The 15,066-nt window shown below is 34.9% G+C and overlaps 1 protein-coding gene and 1 long non-coding RNA gene across 3 annotated transcripts; one reads left to right on the forward strand and one right to left on the reverse strand.

The window, feature by feature from the left end:
* Nucleotides 1-882: 882 nt before the first annotated feature.
* Nucleotides 883-4,973, reverse strand: LOC149501535 (uncharacterized). Of its 2 annotated transcripts, XR_016324177.1 has the most exons (5): nucleotides 4,660-4,960; nucleotides 3,058-3,253; nucleotides 2,827-2,940; nucleotides 1,701-2,001; nucleotides 883-1,107 (listed from the first exon to the last, which is right to left on the reverse strand). It is a non-coding gene; the product is annotated as an uncharacterized LOC149501535 (long non-coding RNA). The 2 variants fall into 2 exon arrangements; XR_016324176.1 differs by lacking the exons at nucleotides 883-1,107; nucleotides 2,827-2,940 and having other exon boundaries at nucleotides 1,324-2,001; nucleotides 4,660-4,973.
* A 436-nt stretch (nucleotides 4,974-5,409) lies between these two features.
* nclb (PWP1 homolog no child left behind) lies at nucleotides 5,410-13,281 on the forward strand. Its single transcript, XM_028183698.2, has 14 exons — nucleotides 5,410-5,528; nucleotides 5,605-5,754; nucleotides 5,837-5,895; nucleotides 6,487-6,602; nucleotides 7,465-7,541; nucleotides 8,101-8,206; nucleotides 8,629-8,736; nucleotides 9,166-9,340; nucleotides 10,023-10,119; nucleotides 10,699-10,869; nucleotides 11,736-11,826; nucleotides 11,909-11,990; nucleotides 12,596-12,747; nucleotides 13,149-13,281. The coding sequence occupies exons 2-14, from the start codon at nucleotides 5,668-5,670 to the stop codon at nucleotides 13,220-13,222; spliced, it is 1,395 nt and encodes a 464-aa protein (XP_028039499.2). The 5' UTR covers nucleotides 5,410-5,528; nucleotides 5,605-5,667; the 3' UTR covers nucleotides 13,223-13,281.
* The last annotated feature ends 1,785 nt before the right edge of the window (nucleotides 13,282-15,066 follow it).

Genomic DNA, 15,066 nt, shown 5'->3' on the forward strand with positions numbered 1-15,066 from the left:
GCAGGATTACAACGTCGTCAGGCATTCGTCAGGTTTGAGCGCCGTGAGCTCACCTACTTGTTAGGGTTACGCTGTAATGGCTTCTCAAGGCCATCAGCTTAGGTAGTACCTATAAAAATACACTGGACAAGAGCCATAGATAATAAATACACTTGCACTTACATAGATAATACATAGATTTAATATATATCAAGCGGACTTTTTGGCGGGAAGTCAAACAAGGCGCGCTTTTTTAATTTCGTAATTGAATTTAAATTATTTTCATCTGATATCTAAGTTAATAACTTTAAGTTTTGACGCTCTGCGTCCCATTTAATAAAATGGGACAGCATAGTGACGGGGAAGAGCATTCAGACAAAAAGAAAAGAAAATACGTTAACACCAAAGATGTAAGTAATAGTTTTGAAGAAGATAAATATAAAATATATTTTAAAACGAACTACACTAGATTGTTCTTGGAAAACGACTCTGCAAACTATACCGTTTATGTGGAGTCAAAGGAAAAAGAAAAACTCGGAAATAAAAATCCAATAAAATTAACAAGTTTATTAAATGAAAATGTCAAAGGCATTACATGTGTTTCACGAATTAATGCATATAAAATTGGTGTGAATTTCCAAAAAGCTGCAGATGCTAATAGCTTTATCAAACTTGACAACTTTCTCAGCAAGCACAAATTCCGCGCCTTTATACCTGCTCACTTAGTAGAGAAGGTGGGTGTGATTAAATTTGTGCCTACAGACTTATCCAACGAAGACATCTATAAAAATATTAGTAGCGATGCTGAAATCATATCTATTAAGAGGTTTATGAAAAGAAATGCAGACAAGAAGTTAATGCCTATGAGCTCTGTGGCTATAACTTTTTCAACAACGACATTACCCCGTTATGTGTATCTCAACTTGTTTCGCTGCGAAGTACAGACATATATTTCACCTCTAATACAGTGCTTCAAATGTTTCAAATTTAATCATTCCGCTAAAGTATGTCGCAGTAAGCAAATGTGTTCATATTGTGCAGGAGATCACCATTACAAAGAGTGTGTGTCTGACATTTTAGTATGTATTAACTGTGGTGGGGGACATCTAGCTGTATCCCGGGACTGCCCTATAAAAAAGAAAAAAATTGAATTAAAACGGTCAGAAATTCCCAAAAACAGTACATTTGCATCAATAACAAGTAACGATAAAAACTTCCCACCTTTAAAAACTAAAGAAAAACCTATTGTAAATAACAATAGCAATTCATTTAACAAGAAAGATAATATTATAATGAACAAAGAACAAATTGCCAACAACGACATTATATTAAACGCTATTGTAAGATCACTAGTTACTTTAGCGAACTCATCTAATGATGATAACATAACAATTAATAAAATAAAGGAAATATTTTTAAAAAACCTAGTCTAGACAATGGCAAATTTTAGTTTTAACAATTTACAGAGTAACTTAAAATCTTTTCTAACAATTGCTCAATTTAACATTCAAAGTGTGCGTAACAAAAAACCTTTATTGATTAACTTTCTTTCTGAGTATGATATTGATATCTGTATGTTAAACGAAACATGGCTGAGAGAAAACAGTCCCTTCAATATACCTGAATACAATATTGTTCTTCAAAATGGACCCAATGGTCATGGCGGTGTAGCAATTTTATTAAAAGACACATTTAAATATCAGGTGATTTGTACACCTTACCATGAATATTTACAAACAGCTGCAGTTGTTCTAAAAACCAATAATGCAAATTTATCCTTGTTGTGTGCATATAGTCCTCCTAGAGGTGGACGGTTGCAATACAAAACTTTAAAAACTATTATCAATAAACTGCCAAAACCAGTATTCCTGGCTGGCGACTTGAATGCACATCATGTTGCATTTGGTTGTGCTTCATCAAATTCCAGAGGTAATGATGTATTCAATCTGTTAGATGAATGTAGTCTTTGCATTCTAAATTCCGGATCTCCAACCACCATAGGTACAGTTCATCACAACCCATCTGCAATTGACATAATGTGTGTTAGTCCAAATGTTGCACCTTTATGTGAATGGACAGTGCATAGCGATCCTATGGGGAGTTATCATTTCCCTACAATCACACATATCCAAACATCCATAGAAAAGTATGTAATAGGTGAGCCATCAGAGCGCTTCATATATAGAAAGACCGACTGGTCAACATACCATTCTGCAAGTGAAAAGTCATTTCTTAATTTAAAATTTCAATCAGACAATCCCCTAGAAACTTATAATGAATTTTGTAACATATTGAATAGAATAAAATCAGAAAATATACCTAAAATTATAAACAAGGTTCCTTATAAACTAAAAAGTCCAGCTCCCTGGTGGGACAATGACTGTCTCACAGCTGTTAATAATTCCAGATTAGCTCTAAAAAACTACAGAGTCCACCCCTCAATAGACAATTACATCCAATACAAAAGAGTGGATGCAATTAAGAAAAAGCTACTAAATGAAAAAAAGAAGAGTGGTTGGAAATTATTATGTGAGAATTTTAATAGATACACTCCTGTTACTATTATTTGGAACTACATGCAGAAATTTAAAAGGATAGGACTAAAAAATAGACCTAAGAATGATGAATGGATCACCTCTTATTTAGATAAACTAGCTCCAATATCTCCACCGGAGAAGTATATAGACATGACTAAGTTAAATGAAGTTTTTAATTCACCTGGAAATATTGAAGGCTGTTTTTTGTCAAACCCTTTTAGTATTAATGAGTTTAAAATAGCTTTAAAATCTAGAAAAGATAGTACTCCTGGTCTCGATGACATCCCTTATAAATTAATTAGTAACTTACACCCTAATGCCCAAATGACTCTATTAAAGATATATAATTTATTATGGTCCTCTCAAACGATTCCAGATTCATGGAAAACACAGTGTGTTATTCCAGTACTAAAACCTGATAAACCTGAAAATGATTACAATTCTTACAGACCAATATCACTATCATCCTGTGTAGGTAAACTATTTGAATGCATGCTCAAATTGAGATTAGAATTTTATAGTGAAAAATTTAAAATTTTACCTGAACAGCAATTTGGTTTCCGTAGAGGTAAAAGTGCAGCAGAAAACTATATGTCTCTGGTTACAGATATTAAAAATTCTTTTCACAGCCATTCATACACAGCTTGCGCTTTCCTTGATATAAGTGGTGCATTTGATAATGTCAATGCCTCTTTACTTATACAGATTCTTAGTGATATTGGTGTCCCTGGCAAAGTCTGTAAATGGATATTTAATTTTTTATATGAACGGTTAATGTATGTCAAATATAACAATATCCTACATGGACCTAGACATGTTTATAAAGGCACAATGCAAGGTGCTATAATCTCTCCTTTATTATATGGCATTTACACTTCACAAATAAACAGATATTTAGTAGACCCCTCTGTCAAATGCCTGTTGTTTGCTGATGATATTGTTTTATATAGTGTAAATAAAGAAGTTAACAATGCCATTAGAAATTTGAATAATGGATTGTCTCAAATTCAATGTTTTTACAATAGCTTAAATTTAGATATAAGTGTAAATAAAAGTGGGGCAATGTTATTCAGTAAAAAGGTTGTCAACCTAAATGAGATATCACCTATATTATACAACAATAGTCCATTGTCTTGGTTGTTACATAAAAAATTCTTGGGTGTTTGGTTAGATACAAAACTGACATTTCAAACACACATTAATAACATAATTGGAAATGCCTGCAAAGGACTAAACATTCTGCGATCTCTGGCTGGAGTTCATTGGGGTTCTGACCCTAAGGTTTTGTCTCTGTTATATAAAAGCATTGTCAGGAGTCATTTTGATTATAGTTCATTAGCTTACATGAATGCAAATCTTAGATATCTACGAAAACTTGATGTAATTCAAAACAAGGCACTAAGAATTATTACAGGAGCAATGTGCTCAACTCCAATTAATGCCATGGAATCTGAAGCATGCATTATGCCGTTAAAATTTAGGTGTCTTCAGATCGCACAGAGATTTTGTCTGAAGCTATTGGCCACTGATAATGATTTTGTTATTGACAGGATAATACCTAAGGATCTGCCTATTGATTTTATGGGCAGTTCTAATATCAATATGAGCAGTTTTGTGTCTGATCATTTACCAGAGATGCTTCAAATTTCTCTTAGCATCAAAAATACATTCAAAAATATATACTCATCTAACCTTTTGCCTATATATGAAATCAACAATTATACCACTGTAAATATGACTGTAGAAACAGATTCCCAAAAAATCGGGTCTAAAGTTGAATTTTTTGAATATATTAACAATTTACCTAACATAAATATTTATAAATTATATACAGATGGATCAAAATGTTCAGATAGAGTAGCTTCAGCATATTATGATCCACAACTGAAGAAATCTAGATGCTTCAAGCTAGATAGTCACTGCAGTATTTTTACTGCTGAATGCTACGCTATCTATACAGCACTTTTGTATATTAATAATGTAAATAGTTCTGACTTTTTAATTTTAACTGATAGCAAAAGTTCATTGTTAGCACTAGAAAGTGATCCTTTTAGATTTAATATGAACTATATTATTTATAGAATAAAAGAAATATTGGCAAATTTAAATGAAAGAGGAAAGAATGTCCAATTTAAATGGGTACCTGCTCATTGTGGTATTTTTGGCAATGAAGCTGTAGACTGTGCAGTGCGAGGTGCATGTGACGAAGACCACACTAATGTAACAAAAGTACCGTTTACTGACTTCCAGCAGAAAATATCGGAAAATGTTAAAACGCTGTGGTATGAACACTGGAGGTCTATAAGCCAAGAAAAAGGGAAATGGTATACAAAGATACAGAATACCCCGCCACATGTACCTTGGTATAACAAATTTAAAGAAGCTAATTCCAGACAATTCATTACCACCATTAATAGATTGAGATTCGGTCATTGTAGAATTCCTGCTCATTTGTTTAAACTACGTTTAGCAACGGACGAAAACTGTCAATTTTGTGTCAATGAGGTCGCTGATCTGAAACATATTGTTATGAAATGTCATAAATATAGTATAAATCATAGATTATACACTTAATATACTTGAGAGTATAAATAGATTAATTTTAGTGTCTGAGCTGGACGATGTTTCTAAGGGTGACTCGCCTTTACAAACAGGCGTAAGGATGGACTTAGAAGAAATTTTATCAAACCCGTTGTATTTTAAACCAATTTATAGATATATTATTAACACAATAGGAAATGTTTAAAAACAAACGAGTAATGTTAATATTTCAATTGGATGCTGTTTTGTTTAATAATTACTTGTAAATTTTTACGTACTTCATGCGTGAAAATTAATTTAAGATAGGCTATAAGGTCTTGTAACCATTGGCCGTAAATAAATTAAAAAAAAAAAAAAAAATATATATCAAGCACGTGTTGGATACAAAAACATTGCATTGATGCATTCTAAAACGTGTAAAATATTAATTGAGAAATTGTTGACTTCAAAATTTGTTTAATTTAATAAAAAGTATGGATTACCATGTAGTTTAATGTAAAATGAAAATCAAAAAATTTAACAAATGTGAATGTTGTGTATTTTCCAGAAAAACTTCTATGAAGCTAATAAATTATACTTAAAAAGTAAATAGTACAACGACATAGGTACAATGGAGGAAGAAAATACACCTAATGTTAGCCTTATATCGTGCATGCACTTTGTGCAAAGAGGCGTGGCGAAAGCAGTTCCTGAAAAAGTAAAAAAAAACTTGAAAAACGTTTATAAAACATCCTTTTTACAAAAAAAACCCCTATAAATTACTGCTTTGTTTTTTCTAGATTGAATTAACCCAAGGGGAATTAGAGAACATAATCAGACAGACAGCTAATGACCTGAGGTACGTACATACGAAAGGTAGGTTGGGTTTCATTCATGTAGTAATTCTTACTCACAAGTCATGTTATGTCAAATGCTTACTGTAGCTCATAGATACCTGAATGTGAAACACCTCGAAACATGAGATATAAGTCAATTGTGTAGTGTAATGGTTATTCCACCCTACAAACTGGAATGCATTACTGGTTGGCGGCAGCAATAGCCAGGGTAGTGCAACCTTCTTGTGCAAGCTCACAAGACACTTTAGCACAAACAAAGACAAAAAACCTGCACATCTGTAAGACTGTGATACCTTTTTAAATAGGTAAATATTTGGATGCACAAAATGTAAATAACAAAATCCTCAGATTATATTCAGATTTTGTTTCGATTGTTTAAAATACATATTTTGCTTCGGTACTATTGTTACCATATCAACAATATTTATAATTACATTGCTTTTAATTATTGAATGTTGGCTTCTATTATTGGAGATCCATACAGTTTTAATGTCTTTGACAAACATCTCGTGAAAATTTGTAATAATAAATTGTTAATGTAATTTTGAGGATGAAATAAATAAATTTTAACCTAAAATTATCCAAAATATTAGGATTGCAGAGCAAGGAGATGACGAGACTGATGATGAAGGTACGGGCTCAGCCCCAGAGATACCAGCCAATCCGAATGATGAATTCAACTTTGATAACTATGATAATGAAGACCTAAGTGAGTTTCACACATGCACAATATATTTCTACTGGTGAAGTTAATTGACAATTAAGATATTTTTTTTTTTCTTTAATTAACTGAATTACAAGGAAAAAGCACATGTGTGTAAAAGCACACAGTGATATGTGTATATATTGTGTATATTAGATGCTTTGCACACTTAGTAATCCTTTTTATGAAAGAGAGAATTAATTACCCCCATTAGGACACAACACAGGATGTACACTTTCACAGTTGAATTTTACATTACAATTACATTCCTAAAGGAAAAAATATAGATTAGAAGTATATTGTCGGTTAGATTTGCGGGTATGTCCCAAATAACAATGTTAGATTTTATATTTTATAATAGTCACGTTTCTTTTATATTTACTGAATTCTATAATGCCACCCAGGCCCACTGATAAATTGAAACGTCAAAGCAAAATAGCTGCCTTAAATATTGACCACACCTTCATCAACTCCATAAAATCAATTTCTTCAGTTGCTAGTCTTTTTTTTTATTGCTCAGATGGGCGGATTAACTCCCAGCCCATCTGACGTTACGTGGTTACTGAAGCCCATAGACATCTACGGCGTAAATGCGCCACCCACCTTCAGATATAAGTTTAAAGGTCTGAAGTATAGTGACAGCGGCTGCCCCACCCTTCAAACCGAAATGCATTACTGCTTCACTGCAGTAATAGGCAAGGTGGTGGTACCTATCCGCGTGGACTCACAAGAGGTCCTACCATCAGTCTTATTTATAATTATTTATTCCATAAAGAGCCTGAAGAATATGTTCTTTAATTTGGCTTGTGCTCTTGAGCAGCCATCTGTCATAGATATATGGATATATATATAATACACTTCCTTTCAGATTTGAATCCAGTTGGTATCGGAACAGTAGCAACAATACCTAATCTGGGGGATTTAAGTGAGAATGTGCAAATAAGAGTAAGTATAAGTATAAGATAGGTGTAATGATTAGCAATATTCAATCAAACATAATGATTTATTAGAATTTATTTTTTTGTTGCCTTAGAAAGCAAATGAGCAAATGGGTTAACTGGTAGGAGTCAAGCAACTGTCTCTTAGGCATGGCCTACAATGGTAGTTTCAGATGCTGGAACTGTTGGGAGCTTTTGTTATTGTTGACGAGTTTTTCCTTGTTCAAAGGTATTCTGGTGAAATATATCAAATAACGAAAGCTCTACAAATGTGCCCATACATGTGTTTTTCTATTACATGCTTATATGTTTATATAATTTACAAATCTATCTGTTTCATAAATCTGTCTATTTTAGATATTACAATTTAGTAACAAATTATAAATATTATTTTAATTCTCTCGATTTAGTCCTTTCTTGCACACTGACTTATCGATAACACCTACAGCGCTTATCGTCAGACTGTTTGCTTAGATCATTTAGAATACTCTATAGTGTGATGCTGTGTTACTGTTAATTTCAAATGTTTTGAACATGAAGTAATTTCTATATTGGAAAATATACAGACTGAAGGGCCAGACAGTGATGAGGAGGATGATATAATTAAGCCCGAGGACAATTTGCTGCTTGTGGGACACGTAGAGAGTGATGCCAGCGTGTTAGAAGTTCACAGTAAGTTATAATTTTAATGAGCTTGTTGTATGTAATATTCTACATTATACATTTTTAATGGCAAATGTAGGTGATCCAAACTAGCAAATAAACAAAGTTCATTTGTTTAGTTACTTCCTACTTTAAAAATAGAACTAATTGCTTAATATCTATGTTAGAGGTAAGTCGGACTATACTGCTGTATGATTTGTATGGCCCATAGACATCACCATGCAAATGCAAGGCGTGAGACGTGAGATCGAAATCTCACTTATTTTGTATGATATCATCTCATCTCAGATTACAGCATTGATTCCCTGCACAAGTACCGCTCATGTATTAAGTGCCACCAGTCAGTCCCATACATTTTTGAACATAAAATCTTAAAAAAAATCAATAAATATAAATTAAAATCCATAATAACTAGAAATTTCTGTTTTCAGTATTTAATAAGGAGGAAGGCTCTTTCTACGTGCATCATGATATAATACTGCCGTGGTTCCCTCTGTGCATCGAGTGGCTCAGCCATGATCCAACAGATCCAAACCCTGGTATGCTTTCTCCAACTAGTTTGTCCCGCTACTTTTTCCTGCGATTAAGGAGATAATTACAATCAGACAACACTGTTAATGCGACTGCCAAGATTGAAATTTATAATTGTGCTGATACAACTGTTGTCTCTCTCAACCAGATTGCATATTGCTTTACAAGGTGTATTCGGGTCTGCCGTACCCACGTGGCTGTGTAAGACACTCAATAAAAAAATAAACAATTACAATAAACAATTTTTAAAATGAAATGAAGACTTTATAGTACTTACTACTTATAGTTATTAATTAAAATGAACTTAAAATAAATCTTATTTTCAATTATAATAATTATAGATAGATTCTTATATGTAATAATGTATTATTCGCAAAGTTTGTTGAATTGCTTTAGATTATGTAGAGCTGATTTTCAGTGATTTATATAATTCTCAGGTAATCTGTGCGCTCTCGGTGGTATGGACCCGGTGATTCAAGTTTGGGACCTGGATATTGAAAATTGCCTCGAACCAGCATTTGAATTGGGAAAGAAACCGAATAAAAAGAAGAAAACAAAACGCATAGGCCACAAGGAAGCTGTACTGGATCTCTCTTGGAATAGGAATTTTACGTAAGTCACATTAAGTTTCTATTTGAGAATATTTCTACGATGTTATAAAACTAACATTGTACAAATTATAACAAAGTGAGTTCATACACTGAAAGAATCTGCTTACTTTATTGTCCAAAAGCACAATATATTACATTGAAAGCTCCTTCATTTGCTTGTTGACTATTCGCGGATTAAAAAAATGCCCGATTTCTATATTCTATTTGGTATATCGGTACATACACATTGAGAAAAAGAATTCCAGTATGTAAGCATCCAACCGAATATTCTTTATAAAATGTAAAATGGACTAATAAAAAAGTAAAATAGACCAATAACAACTATTCCTAAATGATGTTGTCCTCTATTGTTTCCGGCAACCATTACCGCGTTACCTTCCATTTTCAGGATTTCTGTATTCGCGTCATATTTCCAGAACATGTACCCCGCGAATAAAGAGCTTTTACTGTATCAGAATATTGGTTTTAACGGTAAATTTATGTTATTGTAGTGACTAGGGTAGTAAAAAATATTCTTACGAAAATTTGTTTCATGATGTAGATTAAATGTCTATAGACACTGTACTTTAGGTATGAAATTTAAAACAATAGTATGCCTCAGTACATTGCTATGGTAAGCTATCAAGGTTTTTCCAGTATTTCATTATCCATATTGTTTTATACAGTTAATATGTCTATTCCAGGCATGTATTAGCGAGTGGTTCAGCTGACAACACAGTTCTACTCTGGGACATGGATCAGGGCACTCCTCACACTAAACTGGACTATTTTGCTGATAAGGTATTTTTTATTAACCATTTTCCATTGAAATCTTGTATAACCCTTTTTGTACTAACGTTTGCGTAGGTGTATGTTTTTGTCTGTAAGTACGGAACTCCTACTTTGTAGCATTGGAACTGTTCAATTAAAATATGAGCATTAGAATTTTATTGTAATTTTGTAATGGTAACACTTAAGTTGTAACTTAATTGCTCATTTTAAGATTAGCTCATGGCAACCCTCTCTTCCGGTCCAGCTTTTTAGCTCAATGCATGGCAAATTGTTATTAAATTACAATAAAATTAGAATAAACGCGAATGTTCATTTACAAGCCTGTATTTTATTAACACAGGAACGTTTACACAGTTGAGACTAAGGTTTCTTGCGTCGAAGTGCCATTAATAAATAAAAAAAATAAAAATCATTTAATTCAGACCATCATAAGTCCATATGTTGTTAGTAGAGTAATACTTATAACTATGTTAGTAAAATTAAAATTAAAATTAGCAAAATTATTAAAACATTTAATTCATAAATCATAAACCTTGCTCTCTGTGAGTTTCGGTGAGCACTTAACGAAGCTCGACTAACGTATTGCAGGTCCAGAGTGTCAGCTTCCACCCGCTGGAGGCGCAGACGCTGGCGGCGGGCGCGTGCGACGGCGGCGTGCGCGTGGCGGACTGCCGCACGCCCGCCGCGCACCGCGCCTGGCACCTGCCGCCGGAGATAGAGCGAGTCGCCTGGGACCAGCTCAACCCCTTCTGCTTTGCTGTGAGTACTCTTATAACAATACTCTAAACTATTGGCGTTGATAATCATCTTGTAGTGTAGTACATATAAGTCATGTAATATATAATAATAGAGGAGTGTTAAACCAACACTCGGACAAGACAGTTGTTTTCATCCGAACTGGTGGTAGGACCTCTTATGAGTCCGCACGGGTAGGTACCACCACCCCGCCTATTTCTGCCGTGAAGCAGTAATGCGTTTCGGCTTGAAGGGTGGGGCAGCCGTTGTAACTATACTGAGACCTTAGAACTTATATCTCAAGGTGGGTAATGCATTTACGTTGTAGGTGTTTATGGGCTCCACTAACCAATTAACACCAGGTGGGCTGTGAACTCGTCCACCCATCTAAGCAATAAAAAAAAAAACGCCTTTTTTTTCTGCCTTGGAAGGCTCTGTCAGGGTTACCCTAGCGTGTAGGGGAGCTCTCTGGGCTCAAACCAGAGGTGTCGCTAACACTGGCCCTAGCAAGGCAGTGCTTCACAGACTATCACCGGATCAGAAACACGACCCACTGAGAAGATCCAGCGAGAAACTCAGTGGACTGTGTCTTTGGAATATTTTGCAGTGAGCAAACAAATGAATTATATAGAATGACGGATATTTTACTAGAAAACGTATCGCGCAAGGAATAACTGTACGATTCAATTTAAAGATAAGAATGAGACAAAGTGACTCACAGCCCACCTTGTGTTAAGTGGTTATCGAAGCTTATCGACATCACCAACGTAAATGCTGCCACCCACAGAGACATGAGTTCTAAATATGAGTTTTCTGGATTTAAACTTGAACTTTCTGTGAATAAAAAGCCCCATAAGAACATTAAATAAAATGAGCAATGAAATTTTCAGATGAGCAACAACGAAGGAAAAGTAGCCTATGTTGATTGCAGACAAGATGAACCGCTCTGGACCGTACAAGCTCATGAAAAAGAAGTCACAGGTATACAAATAATGTTTAAAACCATTGATTTCAAAATACCATGTATTTAGTAAGCATGCTTTAAGACGATATTATTTTTTAGGTTTAATACTGAGCAATAAAGTGCCTGGTTTGATGATCACAGTCAGCACAGATGGTTTCATGAAGACCTGGGATATTACAAGGTATGTTAATGTACAGACAGCTGAGTTAAAATAACTGATATATTTTTATAGCTTAGATGGGTGGACGAGCTCACAGGCCACCTCATCTTAAGTGGTTACCGGAGCTCGTACACACCAGTAACGCACCACCCACGTTTGATATATACATCTGCGATAAGTGTTTTATTATGAACAAGAACGTAAAAGAACGACTCTATTTTTAAATAGTTCACGTTGTTTACAAGATCTGATTTTCTCAAATTCAAGAAACCTGGAAGAGAGTATTATTATAGCCAGATTATTTTGATCGATTAAAATATATATTTTACTATTTTTTTTCCTACCGATTCTAGTGACCTCGAGGGGTCCTACTAGATTCACCGAACGAGTAGGTGAGCTCATGGGGTTCTAACCTGAGGACTTTGCTAACACTAACCCCAGCAAGAGTAGTGCTTTGCTGAATTTACTACCGGACTGGAAACGCGACCCACTGAGATCCGGCGAGAAACTCAGTGGGCTGTGCCTGAGGATTAATTTGCACGTCGAACCCTTCGTCGGAAGCGACGGTCTCGACGAGAATGGTGACCGATGTTTGAGGTTATATTTGACAATTTTGACATTGACAGGTCCGGGGCGGTGACAGCCAGCGGCCGCGCCGTCCGCGTGGGTCAAGCCCTTTGCGCCGCGCTGTGTCCCGACGCGCCTTACAGCGTGGCGGTGGGCGGAGACAATAAGGAAAACTATCTGGAGATGGTCGATCTCTCCCTTAGCGATGACTGTGAGTTGTTTTACTGTTTTGTTCAGCGCCGGGGGTCATTGACCTGTACGAAATTTTGCCGAAACGTAATGTTAAACGTGGTTCGTATCGTATCACTAAAACCACGCTACATATACAATAAAGGTCAAAATCTTTATCGTATTTTCAAGTGTGCTCACGGGTGCTCATTAGAATCAATGAAATAAAAAATTTAATTCTTTAACGGAAATTAGATTATTATATTCTTAATTATTTTCGGAGTTGATATTGTTTTTTTTTATTTTTTACTACGGAAGTTATTTGTGAACGAGAGTTAGACACCGGCCTTATCTTGGTAGTCACGAAAACTTCAAACTTTGAATTCGACCCTCATAGGACTTGGTAATGACAAATGACATGAATAATTTCCTTTTTTTTTGCAGTTTTAAACCGCTTTGAGTCACGGCCGCTTGTGTCAGCGAGAACAGAAGAGAGTAGTGCCAGTATACAAACTTGAGCTTAAACTATATTTTTACAATATAAGTAATAAATATATATTTATCAAAGTAAAAACAAGCCTAGTTTTGTTTTAATATTTATATAATATTTAAAAAAAATAGTTTTAAGGCATTTAAGCCTGCAAAGTACTGATCCTGTATGTGTCTGCTATGCATTTTGGTTTAAAAGGTGGAACACGGCCGGTCTATCATATGACGGTATCTAAGATTAAAATTATAATATTCATCACCTCTCACAACTTTCGTGAAATTTAAATGGATAAATTATCAAATAGATATATTTTTTTACCGGAGCCCATCTACAACGTAAATTCCGCCACCCACCTTGATACATGAGTTCTAAGATCTCAGCTTTTACAGTACAATGGCTACCCCACCCTTCAAACCTAAACGCATTACTGCTTCACGGCGGAAATGGGCGGGGTAGTGGTACCTACCCGTGCGAACTCACAAGAGGTCCTACCACCTGTATTTACGCAAATTATAATTTTACGGGTTTGATTTTTATTGCACGATGTTATTCCTTCACCGTGGAAGTCAATCATGAATATTTGTGAAGTGCGTATTTCATTAGAAAAATTGGTATAGTAACCGGCAAACATCGTGAGCAAATGACCTTGGCTGCGCAGAACCGAATTTTAGATCACTTTGGTGGTGAGGGTGAGGCGCGACGGCAGGGGAAATCGTATCGAGCGCGTTATTGGTAGATCAGTCGAACCTTGCGTAAAGTACGCTTGCGTACAGTGAAAAATCTATCGTTATTAATCGTTAAGTTATATTTTATTATAATTGCTTGTTGACTTTGTTGCCATTGCTATTTGTTGAGTGTTTGTTGATTTTTTATAAAAAATACACTATGCCGCGACAAACTGGTGGAGTATTCAAAAGAAAGGGTAGAAAAATTGTGTATGACGTATATTGCTTCATTATAAAACAGGGGAAGAATGATATTATGGAAAAAGTAAAACAGACTTCGGAAGCAACAAAAACATCAGTGAGTACTGTTAGGTGCATTATTAACGAAGCTAAAGGCTCTGGCTTGCTCATCGTGCTTGGGACTCCGGGTAAGAAAAGATCAGGGAAGAAGAAAGTTACCGGAATGGATAGTTTCGTTCAATCTGTAATAAAAAGGCTTCGAAAATTTTAAAGAAGATATACATTTTAATGGCTCGGAATGAAGTTTACGACGAATTATGAAAGAGCTAGGCTTCAGATGGAAAAAAAAAACAGAAAATAATCGGAAGCTGGTAATTGAAAAAAGTAACATTCGATTACTACGAATCGAATATCTTCAAAAAATAATTAATTATAGACAAAAAAAGAAGATCGAACCGACCGAGTCGTAAACTACACCGATGAGCCCTATGTCGACTTAACACGATGATGGCGACTCGGGTGATGAAAACAGTGATGATGATAATGGTCAAGATTATGATAACGAAAAAAAAATTACAAATACCAGCTTCGCTTCAACTGAACGAAGACCTGGCAACAGCTCTAGTTTTGACTTAATAGAAGGAATATCTATTTTACCCCAAGATTAAATTATTACAATTATTAACCTATATTTTTTGTTGATGTTCTAATAAATATATAAATAAATACATATGTTGATTTTAATAATTTAATTGCATTATGACGCAGAGTAAATAATATTTTTGCACGTGAGTGTACCAATGCGCAAACTTACCCCCACTACGTCAACAAATGCTCAAGAAGTTTGCCGGCTATTATACCCGCCTGCGGGATTCGAACACCGGTGCATCGCTAGATACGAATGCACCGAAAGTCTTATACTTTAGGCCAAGACGACTCATTCATCATCATCATCAGCCTGCGGCAG

This window comes from Bombyx mandarina, chromosome 15 (assembly GCF_030267445.1).
Source record: "Bombyx mandarina strain Sakado chromosome 15, ASM3026744v2".
Classification (NCBI taxonomy): domain Eukaryota; kingdom Metazoa; phylum Arthropoda; class Insecta; order Lepidoptera; family Bombycidae; genus Bombyx; species Bombyx mandarina.

What these genes read in the sequence shown, in the direction of transcription:
- nclb (XM_028183698.2), top strand. Translation starts at nt 5,668, where the DNA reads ATGGAGGAAGAAAATACACCTAATGTTAGCCTTATATCGTGCATGCAC. An exon ending in GTGAGAATGTGCAAATAAGA is followed by an intron (nt 7,542 to 8,100) that starts GTAAGTATAAGT and finishes GAAAATATACAG; the next exon opens with ACTGAAGGGCCAGACAGTGA. An exon ending in TCCAACAGATCCAAACCCTG is followed by an intron (nt 8,737 to 9,165) that starts GTATGCTTTCTC and finishes TATAATTCTCAG; the next exon opens with GTAATCTGTGCGCTCTCGGT.